General features: G+C 44.7%; 1 protein-coding gene across 2 annotated transcripts in view; it reads left to right on the plus strand.

Moving 5' to 3' along the window:
- The window catches only part of LOC139163549 (kunitz-type serine protease inhibitor 4-like), a 31,120-nt gene extending 26,351 nt beyond the window's left edge, over positions 1-4,769 (plus strand). For both annotated transcript variants that reach the window (XM_070744382.1, XM_070744383.1), the window contains 3 exons: positions 1,705-1,866; positions 2,918-3,058; positions 4,653-4,769. In XM_070744382.1, coding sequence (XP_070600483.1) covers positions 1,705-1,866; positions 2,918-3,057 — 302 coding nt within the window. In that variant the 3' untranslated portion in view covers position 3,058; positions 4,653-4,769. The remainder of the gene's footprint in view (positions 1-1,704; positions 1,867-2,917; positions 3,059-4,652) is intronic.
- Positions 4,770-12,002: the final 7,233 nt, after the last annotated feature.

Genomic DNA, 12,002 nt, shown 5'->3' on the forward strand with positions numbered 1-12,002 from the left:
TCTGGAGTCAGGCAGTTCCACTGATCAACCTTTCTGACTATCAGGACATTTCTCCTTAGTTCCAAGTTGCTTCTCTGCTTGTTTAGTTTCCACCCACTGTTTCTTGACTTACCGTCAGATGCTTTGGAGAATAGCTTCTTTGGGGCAACCCTGAGATGTTGGAACACTGCCATTACGTCTCTCCTGGTCCTTCTTTTCACTAAACTAGCCATGCCCAATTCCTGCAACGGTTCTTCAATATGTTTTAGCCTCCAGTCCCCTAATTCTCTTTGTTGCTCTTCTCTGCACTTTTTCTAGAGTCTCAACATCCTTTTTGCATCATGGCGACCAAAAGTGAATGCCGTATTCCAAGTGTGGCCTTCCCAAGGCCTTATAAAGTGGTATTAAACCTTCATGTGATCTTGATTCTCTCCCTCTGTTGATGCAGCCTAGAACTGTGTTGGCTTTTTTGGCAGCTGCTGCACACGGCTGGCTCCTATTTAAATGGTTGTCCACCAGGACTCCAAAGTCCCTCTCACAGTTATTACTCTTGAGCAATGTACAACATGTACTGTACCTGTGCATTTTGTTTTCTTTCTAAATATTTTTTAAATCAATATAGCTACAGAAGACAGGCTAAGCACTTGTGGACAGATTCAGTGGTTTAAAATACTTTGGGCCTGTTTCACAAGTGGTTGGGAATTAACTCTGCTGGATTCTGTTAATCCGCATTCTCAATGGGGGAGGATACTATCCGTGTATGCAGTAATGGGCAGCCAAATGTTTACTCCCACACTGTGGGTGTGGCTTATTTTGTGGGTGTGGATTAATGGTCATGTGACTGGGTAGGAGTGGTTTACCAATGACGTGACCAGGTGGGAGTGGCTTGAATGATCATCATCGTTAAAGTGAAGTGTTAAGTCCTCGGCTTACAACCTTACCAGTGTTGCTTGCTGGGGTGACAATTTGCTTTGTGTTTCCCGCGCTCTCCTACCTGGGTTGCCCCCCCCCCGCCTCAGGGTGGGGGAGTTAGGCAAATGGGTGCTGCCAGAAGCATCAATGCTGCCAGCACTGCTTCCACCGACGCCTTCTGCTTGCACCTCAGGCCGGAGGTGGCCGCGTGAGGCTGGAGGGGAGCCGGGCAGGAGAGAGGGAAGCTTGTCCGAGGCCAGGAAGGAGGAAAGAGGAAAAAAGCAAGGAGCACAGACGCAGCAGCAGCAGCAGGGAGAAAACAGGAGCCGAGCCGAGATCAGCAATCCAGGAAGTGACAGCCGCCAATCAGCTGGAGCTGCGCTGGCATCTTTATCTCTGCCGGTGGAACTGCGTTCCACCCCGTCCTGCCTGATGCCCACCCCTGTGTATATGTGTCTTTTTCTTCTCTCCCCTTTTTAAAGACACCTTTTCTTTTTAAATTCTTCTTTTTTTAATTCCTTAGTCTTTTTTTTAAAAAATTGGGTTGCTTTGTGTTTTAACTTTCTTTGAATAAACTAAATATCACACAGGGGGAAAAGAGAGAATTTTAAGTAACAGGAACAATCCAGTCAGCCATCTGACCCAACCTTCAGAGCAGGAAACCAAATTAAAATGTCTCAGATGGCTCTTGATTGCTTCCACTCTGAGCATGCGAAGAGGGCACCAGGTTGGGGAAGAGCCTTAAAGACCTTTGTGCTGACCAATCCAATAACATCCACCAATCCAATAACATAACTTTCCATTTTGTCACAGGGCTTTGCTATCTTCCTCCTGTGACTGGACCATGTAAAGCCAAAATGCCTCGCTTCTACTACAACTCAACTTCAAATCAATGCCAAGGGTTTATTTATGGTGGTTGTGGAGGCAATGCCAACAATTTTAAGACCAAAAAGGCATGCCACTTCACCTGTGTTGGTAAGTAGGGGAGGAGTTGTGGATTGGCCTCTTCATTGAACAAAAACTGCTGTCTCTTAACATGAAGCATAGGGGGGCTTATTGTGATATCCTGGTTCTCCCAATAGGCTATGATAGATTCAGTAGAAGGGAACATCATCATTGCTAGAAGGGGGTGGAGTTTGCGGAGACGAGGAGGGGGAGAGAAGGATGAGTAGGAGGTTCAGGAGGAAGAGTGTGGGTTGCTTGGTTCTCTCTGAGCCTGGTTGTTTTCTTGCAAATGTTTCATTATCCAACTGGGTAACACTAAGAATGCAACGAGTGTCTGGTTTGCTCCCTGTTTACATGCAGTAGCTTCCCCTGGTGCTGTGGATGTGGATTTTCTCCTTGGCAGTTCCATCATGAGGAGATGGTTTTCTACTTGGTTGTCTGTCCCTGTTATTTGGATGCTGGCTTGAACCTCAGTCCCCGTCCATGGCTTTAAGAGAATGACAGAATGGAAGGGACCCTGGAGGTCTTCTAGTCCAACCCTCTGCTCAAATATTGTTAAGTGTTAGGGAGTGTGCAGAGTAATCTCTTAGTAGTCAAAGATAGACATATGTGGAGGTTATGCAGATATCCAGCTAGTAGCCCAGAGATATTGGTAGTAATTCAGCAATAGAATTCAGACACGCTAAGTGTGTAAAATATTGTTTACTTTGGCAAATATCTTAGTGAAGAACAATCTTAGTCGTACACAATTGCATCAGTGAATAACTCTCAATACATATACAATACTACAAGAGGAGGGGAGGGGAGAGGAGAGGAGAGAGAGGAGAGGAGAAGAGAGGAGAGAATAGAAAATATGGAATGGAATTAGAAATAGAACAAAACAGAATAGAAGAGAAGAGAAGAGAAGAGAAGAAAAGAGACCCTCCCTAGTTTCTTAGGCTGCATAGGTCAGAGCAGGAGATTTGTCCTTTTAGCCCTTCAAGATCCTGTTAATGTGGCTTGACAATAAAGCAGAATCAGTTTCCTATCCCGTCTTGCCTGCTAAATCTCACATTTGGCCTTGGGGTCTTCTCTTTTGCAGAAAAGCCTGGTGTGTGTCGCAAGGCCCCTCCAGGCACGATCACTATTTGTCCTGTGAGGTGTGGAAGTGACTGGGAGTGCAAGGGGAAACAAAAGTGTTGCCCTTATGGTTGCATGATTGACTGCATGGACCCAATTTAAGGTAACTGTCAACATTACGACCCCACCGAAGCAAACATTTTCAAGGCTTTCCAATGGTTGGATGCAAACTTTATTATGTAGCTCATTTTGACGCTGAAGAAGGCAAAACCAGGTCTGGTTAGTTGTTTGTTTGTTTGGTTGGTTGGTTGGTAAATTGGTTGGTTAGTTGGTTGGGAAAAGACGCTGGAGGTCATCTAGTCCATCCTCCTTCCAGTGCAGAAATCCTCAGTGCTTCCTGGACAGAGGGCTGTCCCACCTTTACTTGAAAGCCTCAGTGATGGAGCCCCATAACTCCAAGGGGGAGGCTGCTGCCCCATTGTTTCCCAGCTCTCTCCCAATCAGGCCCTTCCTCCTGAGTTCAGATTTGGGTCTCCATAGTTGTAACATTAGGCCAGATGATGAATAATGATAATGATAACGATAACAACGACAACGACAACGACAGTAATAATAATAATAATAATAATAATAATAATAATAATAATAATAATAATAGGATTTATATGCTGCCCCTCTCGGGGCAACATACAGCATATAAAAAGAACAATACAAAGTCTGATATCCAATATTAAACTAAAACAAACACTCTAACACCCCGATTTAATTTTTTTAAAAACAGACCAAACATACCTTCCATTTAACAAGCATTCATTTCTAGGCAGGGGTTGATGACTAATGTCCCCAAGTCTGGCAACACAAATGAGTCTTGAGACTCTTACGGAAGGCGAGGAGGGTGGGGGCAGTGTGAATCTCTGGGGGGAACTGATTCCAGAGGACCGGGGCCCCACAGAGAAGGCTCTTCCCCTAGGTCCCGCCAAGTAACATTTTCTAGTTGACAAGACCTGGAGAAGGCTGACTCTGTGGGACCTAGCCGGTCGCTGGGATTCATGCGGCAGAAGGCGGTCCTGTAAGTCATCTGGTCCGATGCCATGTAGGGCTTTATGGGTCATTACAAACACTTCGAATTGTGTCCGGAAGCCGATCGGCAGCCAATGTAGCCTGCGGAGTGCTGGAGAAATATCGGCATATGGATAAATCACCAGAAAAAGTTCTGGGCAGAAAACCCACATACGAATGTATGTTTTTACAGCATCTCCAATGAGGAGACTCAACAGAATTGGATCTCGTGTTCAAACTTGACAAAGTTGTGAATGACTACTCAGCCACATACTAACTTGAATTAAAGTTTACTTTGAGAAATAAACATATTCAGATGAACAGTCTAAAGTCATACACATAATAAGTCATAATAACAACCCAAATATTACCAAGTACATAGTCTTTCTCAATAGTTGTCTTTGTCATAATCAGCAAAGATAGCAAGCCCAAACATATTTTAGCTGTAATACATGACTACAATACAGAGAAATTGCAGAGCTAACCTACCAGTGAGTAGCCATTAACCACAAAGAGAAACAGAGAGGGTGACTCAGAGAAATAAGCTATAAACACTAGCTCCCTCCTGTGGCAATCTGCAATACCTGCAGCCAATACATTGCCAACCCAATAGTAATGGACAACTGTTTTAGATTATATTAGATTAGATTTATTGGATTTATATGTTATAACTGTTATAACTGACTCTCTTTCTACAGGTTCCTGTCAATCAAGATTCACCATTCAACTTTTCCAAATTGTGTCTGGTGCCCTGGGGACCCTTCCCCTCAAATACCCATTGGACCTAATCTTCTTTTCTCAAAATAAAGGCATTGGATCCCCACCTCCCACTGAGTGGTGCTTCTTCTGTCTCTTGGACGCTCTCCTCCCCCTCCCCCCAGGATCCCTTTATTCATGTCTGAGGGGCTGATCAAACAAGGGATCTCTCAGAGGCTGAGGATTGGAGGTTCGGGAATCCTCTGTGTGTCCTTTGTCCGATTAATGAACCCAACAAAAGCAGAGAGACTCTTTCAGGGACTTCAAAATCTCAAAAGCAAAACTTTTTTGAGTTCACCATATTGTCTCTGAAGAAAGCAAAACCAACTCTAAATTTTCCCATGCAACCCTGCATAGCTTAACATGAGTTTCATCCCCTCCCCCCTTGAAAAGGGTCGCATTGTCCAATTAGGAAGCAACCTGTTGTTTTGAGAACATGTCTTGGCAGCAGTGATGGCCTCCCACAGGTATAGTCAGGTATTCAATTCAATTCAATTTATTAGATTTGTATGCCGCCCTTCTACAAAAACTCAGGGCAGCTCACAGAATAACTATAAAACAGAGCATATGGGACAAATCTAATATATTAAAAAACACTAAAAATCCTACATAATACTCAGTCAGACAGTCCAATCACACCATGCATCACATTTATTGGTCAGACGGGCAAGATCTAATTGCCTTAGGCCTGGCAACATAGGTGAGTCTTAAGACTCTTACAGAAGGCGTGGAGGGTGGGGGCAGTATGAATCTCTGGGGGGAGCTCATTCCAGAAGGCTGGGCCCCCCACATTGAAGGCTCTTCCCCTAGGCCCCACCAAACAACATTGTCTGGTTGATGGGACCTATAGAAAGCCAACTCTGTGGGACCTTACTGGCTACTGGGATTTATGTGGCAGAAGGCGGTCCCATAAGTAATCTGGTCTGATGCCATGTAGGGCTTTGTAGGTCATTACCAACAGTTTGAATTGTGTCCGGAAACCAATTGGCAACTAGTGCAGTCTGTGGAGTGTTGGAGAGAGATGGGTATATCTACGGAGACCCATGATCACTGGCGTGGTGCATTCTGCATGATTTGAAGTTTCCAAACACTTCAAATGTAGCCCCATGTAGAGAGCATTGCAGTAGTCGAACCTCGAGGTGGTAAGAGCATGAGTAACCATGAGCAAGGACTCCCTATCCTACTAGGGCCACAAATGTTGCACCAGACGAACCTGGGCAAATGCCCCCCTCACTACAGCCAAAAGATGATGTTCTAGAGTCAGCTGTGGATCGAGGAAGAAACCCAAGGTGCAGACCCTCTCTTACGGGGTCAGTGATCCCCCCCGGGTAATGGATGGATAGATGGAATTGTCCTTAGGAGGCAAAACCCACAGCCACTCCGTCTTATCAGGACTGAGTTTGAGCCTGTTGGCACCCATCCAGACCCTACCATCCGATACCATGGTCGATAGTATCGAAAACAGCTGAGAGGTCAAGAAGCACCAGGATAGAGGACAATCCCCTGTCCCGATTAAGAAGTGAGTGAGTCACACCAAATAGGGTGGCTGGGCGGGATTCCACTGATGCAATCAAGGCAGCATGATATGCGCACTTTGCCACCTTGAGCACCACTTTGTAAGTCTTAATATGAGTTCTTAAAAGTGTCCAATCAGATTCAGATTTACTTGTTCTCAAGCTCTTCTCTAGATGCCTCTTCTGGTGCTTCAACATCTGGAGTTCCTCGGTAAACCAAGGGGTATGCTGCCACAGAGAGGTCGCAGCATTGCTATCCAGTCAAGACCCCCTGTCGCAGCCATATCCCAGGTCATAGCGAGGGACTCTGCTGAACTGTGTACGAGTGAATCTGGTAAAACCCCAAGCGCCCTCTAAAAGCCCTCTGGGTCCATCAGGCATCTAGGGTGGAACCACGTAGTCAGTTCCACCTCCCTGCCGTGGAGGATTGGAGCCTTGAAGTCAAACCATAGCAGAAAGTGGTCTGACCATGACAAGGGCAAGATATCTAAGCCCCTTAACCCCAGATCATCACTCAGCTGCTCCAAGAGGAATACCAAGTCAGGAGTGTGACCCCCCCTCATGATTTGGACCCTGAACTACTTGGGTCAGATCCATGGCTGTCATGGTGACCATGAACTCCTGTGCTAACCCAGAGGATTCACAGAGTGATGGCAGATTAAAATCCCCAAGACAGTAAGTCTGTGGAATTCCACCGCCAGACCTGCTACCTACTCGAGCAGCACAGGCAGGGCTTTTGCCACGCAGCTGGGAGTCAGGTACGTGAGCAACAAGTCCACCTGAACACCTAGATCCAACTTGACAAAGAGGGACTCACAACCCGGAATCTCAGGAGCAGCGAGTCTTGTGTAGGCCAAAGATCTTCTTGGCTCTAACAGCCACTCCTCTCCCCCTTCCCTGAGGTCACGGTTGGTGCCATACCTGAAACCCAGCTGGGCACATTTCAGAGAGAGGAACTCCTCCCTCTGGGCCCAGAAAGGTCTCAGTCACACATGCCCTGGATGAGGAGAGCTTTATTTACAACTGACCTGGCATTGAGTAGCAACAGCCTTAGCCCAGGGTCTGGATTTCACTCATCACCAGTACCCAGGCTGAGCTCATGGGGCAGGAACAAGGGATCACTTTCAGGCAGCGAGCCCTCATTCCCCGGGAGCGGCCTACCCCATGTCTCCCTCAATATCTGCCTCTCCCCAGCAGGACCAGAATATTCTGGCCCTCTGCCACCCCAGAGATGGGCTCCCCCATTCCTCCCACCTCTACATCACCAGGTAGACTGACCCTTCCATTCATAACATTAATCCCATTTGTTTCATACATACTCTCCATCCAATCCCAATCATCCATCTTTAAAATAACCCCTCTTAAAAATACAGCAATATAAGTATTAAATTAAAAATATTAAAACATTAAAAATGCAATTAATATGACTAATCATTGATTAAATTAGAATTCATTAATCCAATAATTCATTAATTATTAATCATAATTTACTTAAAACAATCACTCATTCAACCAACCAAGCATATACCACATATATAGTGAGCTTAAACTAATAAAAATGTTTAAAATGTAAGTTAAAATATAAAACAGTAAAAACAAGTATAAACATAATGGATTTGAGTTGGAATATATGCTATTTAAACTCTTATCCATCCTAACAGAGTCTCAGTTAATCAATGTAAAAGAACAGACTATCGGTGTCTTTCTTCCTATAAACAACCTGGGAGACACCAATTGGTTTGTTAGAGAGTCCTGGAGGTCTAGAGTTAAAACTTGACTATTGTTCTTCTTCACGGGGGGAATAAATATACAAAAAGTAGGGGGGAGTAAAAAATACCACAGTCTTGGCATCTATATTTGTAGGTCTCTTGTTATTACTTCTAAACATGCGGTCAGTAACACAACGACAGACTTCTTGCCATTCTTTACATGAAGTAAGGGGGAGATAGACCTCAGGATGTTATCCTTGGGGCCAGGGTCGGTTGCTCTCACCAACCAGTCCTCTGGGCTCTGTCTTTCCCTCCAATCAGATCTTACAAAATTTAGGTATTTCCTTGGGTCCCCTCCATTGTTCGGCCCCTCTCACAAGCCGACTATGATAGTTAGGCACCAGAAAAGTGAGGACAAATCAAGGGAAATATTTTATTCACCCAGAGGGTCATTGGTTTATGGAATTCCCTTCCAGAAGAGGTCGTGACAGCTGTCAGCATTGATAGCTTCAAGGCAGGATTAGACAGATTCATGGATGCCAAGGGTATCATAGGTGGTTATTGAAATGGATGTCCATGTGCCGCCTCTATGTTGGTTGAGGCAGGCAGGATTCCCTTGGGTCCCATTTGTTGGGGGTCGAGGGAAAGGGAGGGTCTTGCCTTCTCTTTCTGCTCAAGATCCCCATGGACAATTGGGGGGCCACTGTGGGACACAGAATGCTGGACTCGATGGACTTTGGCCTGATTCAGCAGGGCTCTTCTTAGGTTCTTAAAGCTCTTGTTACACATTCTTAGTTCACCCCAAGTGTCTTTTTTCTCCAACCACCCACAACAAACCCCTCGAACATCATTCTGTACCGTGTCCTCCTGGACGCTGGTTGCTCCTACCAGCCAGCAACCCTGGTTCCATCCAGCAAACTAGCCACAAAGCTGTCACCGCTTTCCTCTACCTCGGCGCCAGTCGCTCTCACCCATTGGCGTGTTCAGCAAGGTAACATGGGGTGAAAAATCTGAATTGTTTGGTGTCCAGCTGACTATCTGGGGGTGAACTTCCGGGCAGTTAACTGTCTCTGGACTCATTAAACACCCACGACATCTGCCGGCTTCCAGTTTCAGTTTCAGTTTCTAGTTTTCTGGCAGTTCCTGGGTGCAGCTTCCGAGCGTGGCCGCCATCTTCCGTGCTCTGCATCCGGGACACTCTCGTCTCCTAGGTTCTCGTGGTCTCAGGAAGCTTCAGGGAGCCCTCACTGAAGCATAGTCCAGGCTGTGGAGATTAGGTGAATGTTGGCAGTAAGGAAAATAATCCCTAAACTCAAACAATTCTGGAGAGGTTAAAAGCCATAGTTCTCAGCAAGAGCGGTTCTTCCGTCCTGCTGCAGCTCTGCCGGAACCGGAAATACTGATATGCAGAACCGGTAGTAAAATTTTGGTCAGGTATGCAGAACCGGTAGGGAAAAAAAATGTTTTTTTTTTCTTTTTCAATAATAACAATAAGGATTTAACTTTTTTAAATCCTTAAAAAACTTTTAAGAGTTAAATATTTTTTCCTTTCTGAGTTCTGGGTCTGTTTTTCCTATCGCAGTAAGTGAGGTTGAATGTGTACAATTTTAGAAGAGCTGTGCGTGTGTGTGTACATACACATACAGTTTATAGAGTAGATAATGTATATTTTATGTGCCTGTGTGCAATATGCATGTACACTTATGGTATATGTACATAGAATTGAATAGTATATTTTGGATGTTCAGTGATAGTAAATAGGAAATTGCATCTCTTTGAGGCGAGGAGGGGCCAAGCACCCTCACCCTTGACGTGAGTGACATCAAGTTGGCCACATTTAAGCTCGTCACATGACCTTTAAGCCATCCTGTCACATGATCTTCAAGGCACTCCCACCTGGTCACAAGGCTGGCAAACCACACCCACAAAATACGCCATGCCCACAGTGTGGCAGTAAAAACGATTGCAGCCCTTCACTGTTGGGCAGACACCTGGAGTAGAGCTCTTGGCTCTCACCTTTGGAGTTTGTAGCCCCCACATTCCCTCCCCCCTCCCCTCCCCCCACTTCTTTGGCAACTTGAAAAGCAATAACAGTCACAAAAAGCTTTCCAACGTTTTGCAATCTTGACACAATGCATCGGTCTGCAATCCAGTCTCCATGAAGGAAGCCAGGGGTAGAGTTGGCAAACACTTGCCATGGGACAATAGAAGTGTGATTGCACACAGAAGGAATTTATCTTTGGTGTTTATGCTCTCAGTGCACATAAAAGAAAAAGAGACATTGGAGTGGAATGGAATGGAACGGAACAGAACAGAACAGATGTGGAGTGGAGTAGAGTAGGGTAGGATAAGTTGGAGTGGAATGCAGAATAGAACGGAACAGAACAGAACGGAACAGAACAGAACAGAACAGAATTCTTTATTGGGCAAGTGTGATTGGAGCCATAAGGAATTTCTCTTTGGTGCAGATGCTCTCAGTGTACATAAAATATATATACATTTGTCAAGAATCATGATTGTCATAGGGATCAAATAAATAATCAGGAAACAATAGATATTAATGCAAATCTTAAGGATACAAACAACAAGTTACTGTCACATAGTTATAAGTGGGAAGAGATGGGAAAAAACTAGTAGAAATAGAAGTGCAGACTTAGTAAATAGTCTGAGAGTATTGAGGGAATTATTTGTTTAGCAGAGTGATGACATTCTGGGAAAAACTGCTCTGGTGTCTAGTCTTGGTGTGTGATGCTCTGTAGCGAAGTTTTGAGGGTCGGAGTTGAAACAATTTGAGTCCTGGATGCGAGGGGTCACTAAATATTTTCCCCACCCTCTTTTTGACTCTTGCAGTCTACAGGTCCTCGATGGAAGGCAGGTTGGCAGCCATGGTTTTGTTCTGCAGTTCTGATTCTCCTCTGAAGTCCGTGTCGGTCTTATTGGGTTGCAGAACCAAACGAGACAGTTATGGAGGTGCAGATGACAGACTCAAGGATTCCTCTGTAGAACTGGATCACTGAATTTTGGTGCTTCGAAAAATTGTGGCTTTTATTTTGAATAAATAAATTTTCTTTTATATACACTGAGAGCATTTGCACCAAAGACAAATTCCTTTTGTGTCCAATCACACTTGGCCAATAAAGAATTCTATTCTATTCTATTCTATTCTATTCTATTCTATTCTACTCTACTCTACTCTACTCTAGTTTGACCCCTCTCTTCTTGGTGGCAGCTTCAGACAGTGTTCCTTCCCTGTAGGAGGTTAATGAAGTGGGGTATTTAATTCATTTGACTCCTATGCCACCCAATCCCCTGGGACTCAGTCCCCTGGAGGAGAAGCCCAGCTAAGAGAGCAAGAATGGGAAGTGTCACCAATGCTGCCTTCTCAACATCTTGGTTTCAGATGTCCCATGACGAGGATGATTCCCGAGGAGTGATCAGGTGGTGCAATATCCCACATGTTCTGTGCAAGAAGGAAACACAAACGGGAGATGAAATGTTTGCCCAGGGGTTGAGTAAATTGGTTTTTGCAGCACATCTTGGGGAATGTGCCCCAGTAAACGCTTGAATTTCCTCATTCTGTGGCTTATGTGGTTCAAGCCCAGGCAGACCAAAGCTTGGTGTGCATGCTGCCCTGTCACAGGGGGATGATTGAGATGTTTCACTGGCTTATTAAAGAGGAGAACCTATGATTGTTTACTACATTATACATGAGATCACTTTAGGTGTATTTGGAAAATATATTATGTTGAGACTTGGAAGAATTAAATGACTTTATTTTATTTATTTTGTCCAATACACAGTAATACAGAATGAAGGTAAAGGAGGACACCTTCGTGGAAAATATACTAGAAAAAGAATAGAAGAGAGAATATAAGAATAAAATATATCAATGAGAGAATAAAAGAAAGATATAGGGATAGAAGAGAAGATATATGGGATATGGGAGAGACAATAGGACAGGGGTCGGAAGGCACTCTAGGGCACTTAAGCGCACCCCTTACTGACCTCTTAGGAATCTGGAGAGGTCAACCATGGATAGTCAAAGGGTGAAATGTTGGGGGTTAGGGGA

This window comes from Erythrolamprus reginae, chromosome 3, assembly GCF_031021105.1.
Source record: "Erythrolamprus reginae isolate rEryReg1 chromosome 3, rEryReg1.hap1, whole genome shotgun sequence".
Lineage (NCBI taxonomy): Eukaryota > Metazoa > Chordata > Lepidosauria > Squamata > Dipsadidae > Erythrolamprus > Erythrolamprus reginae.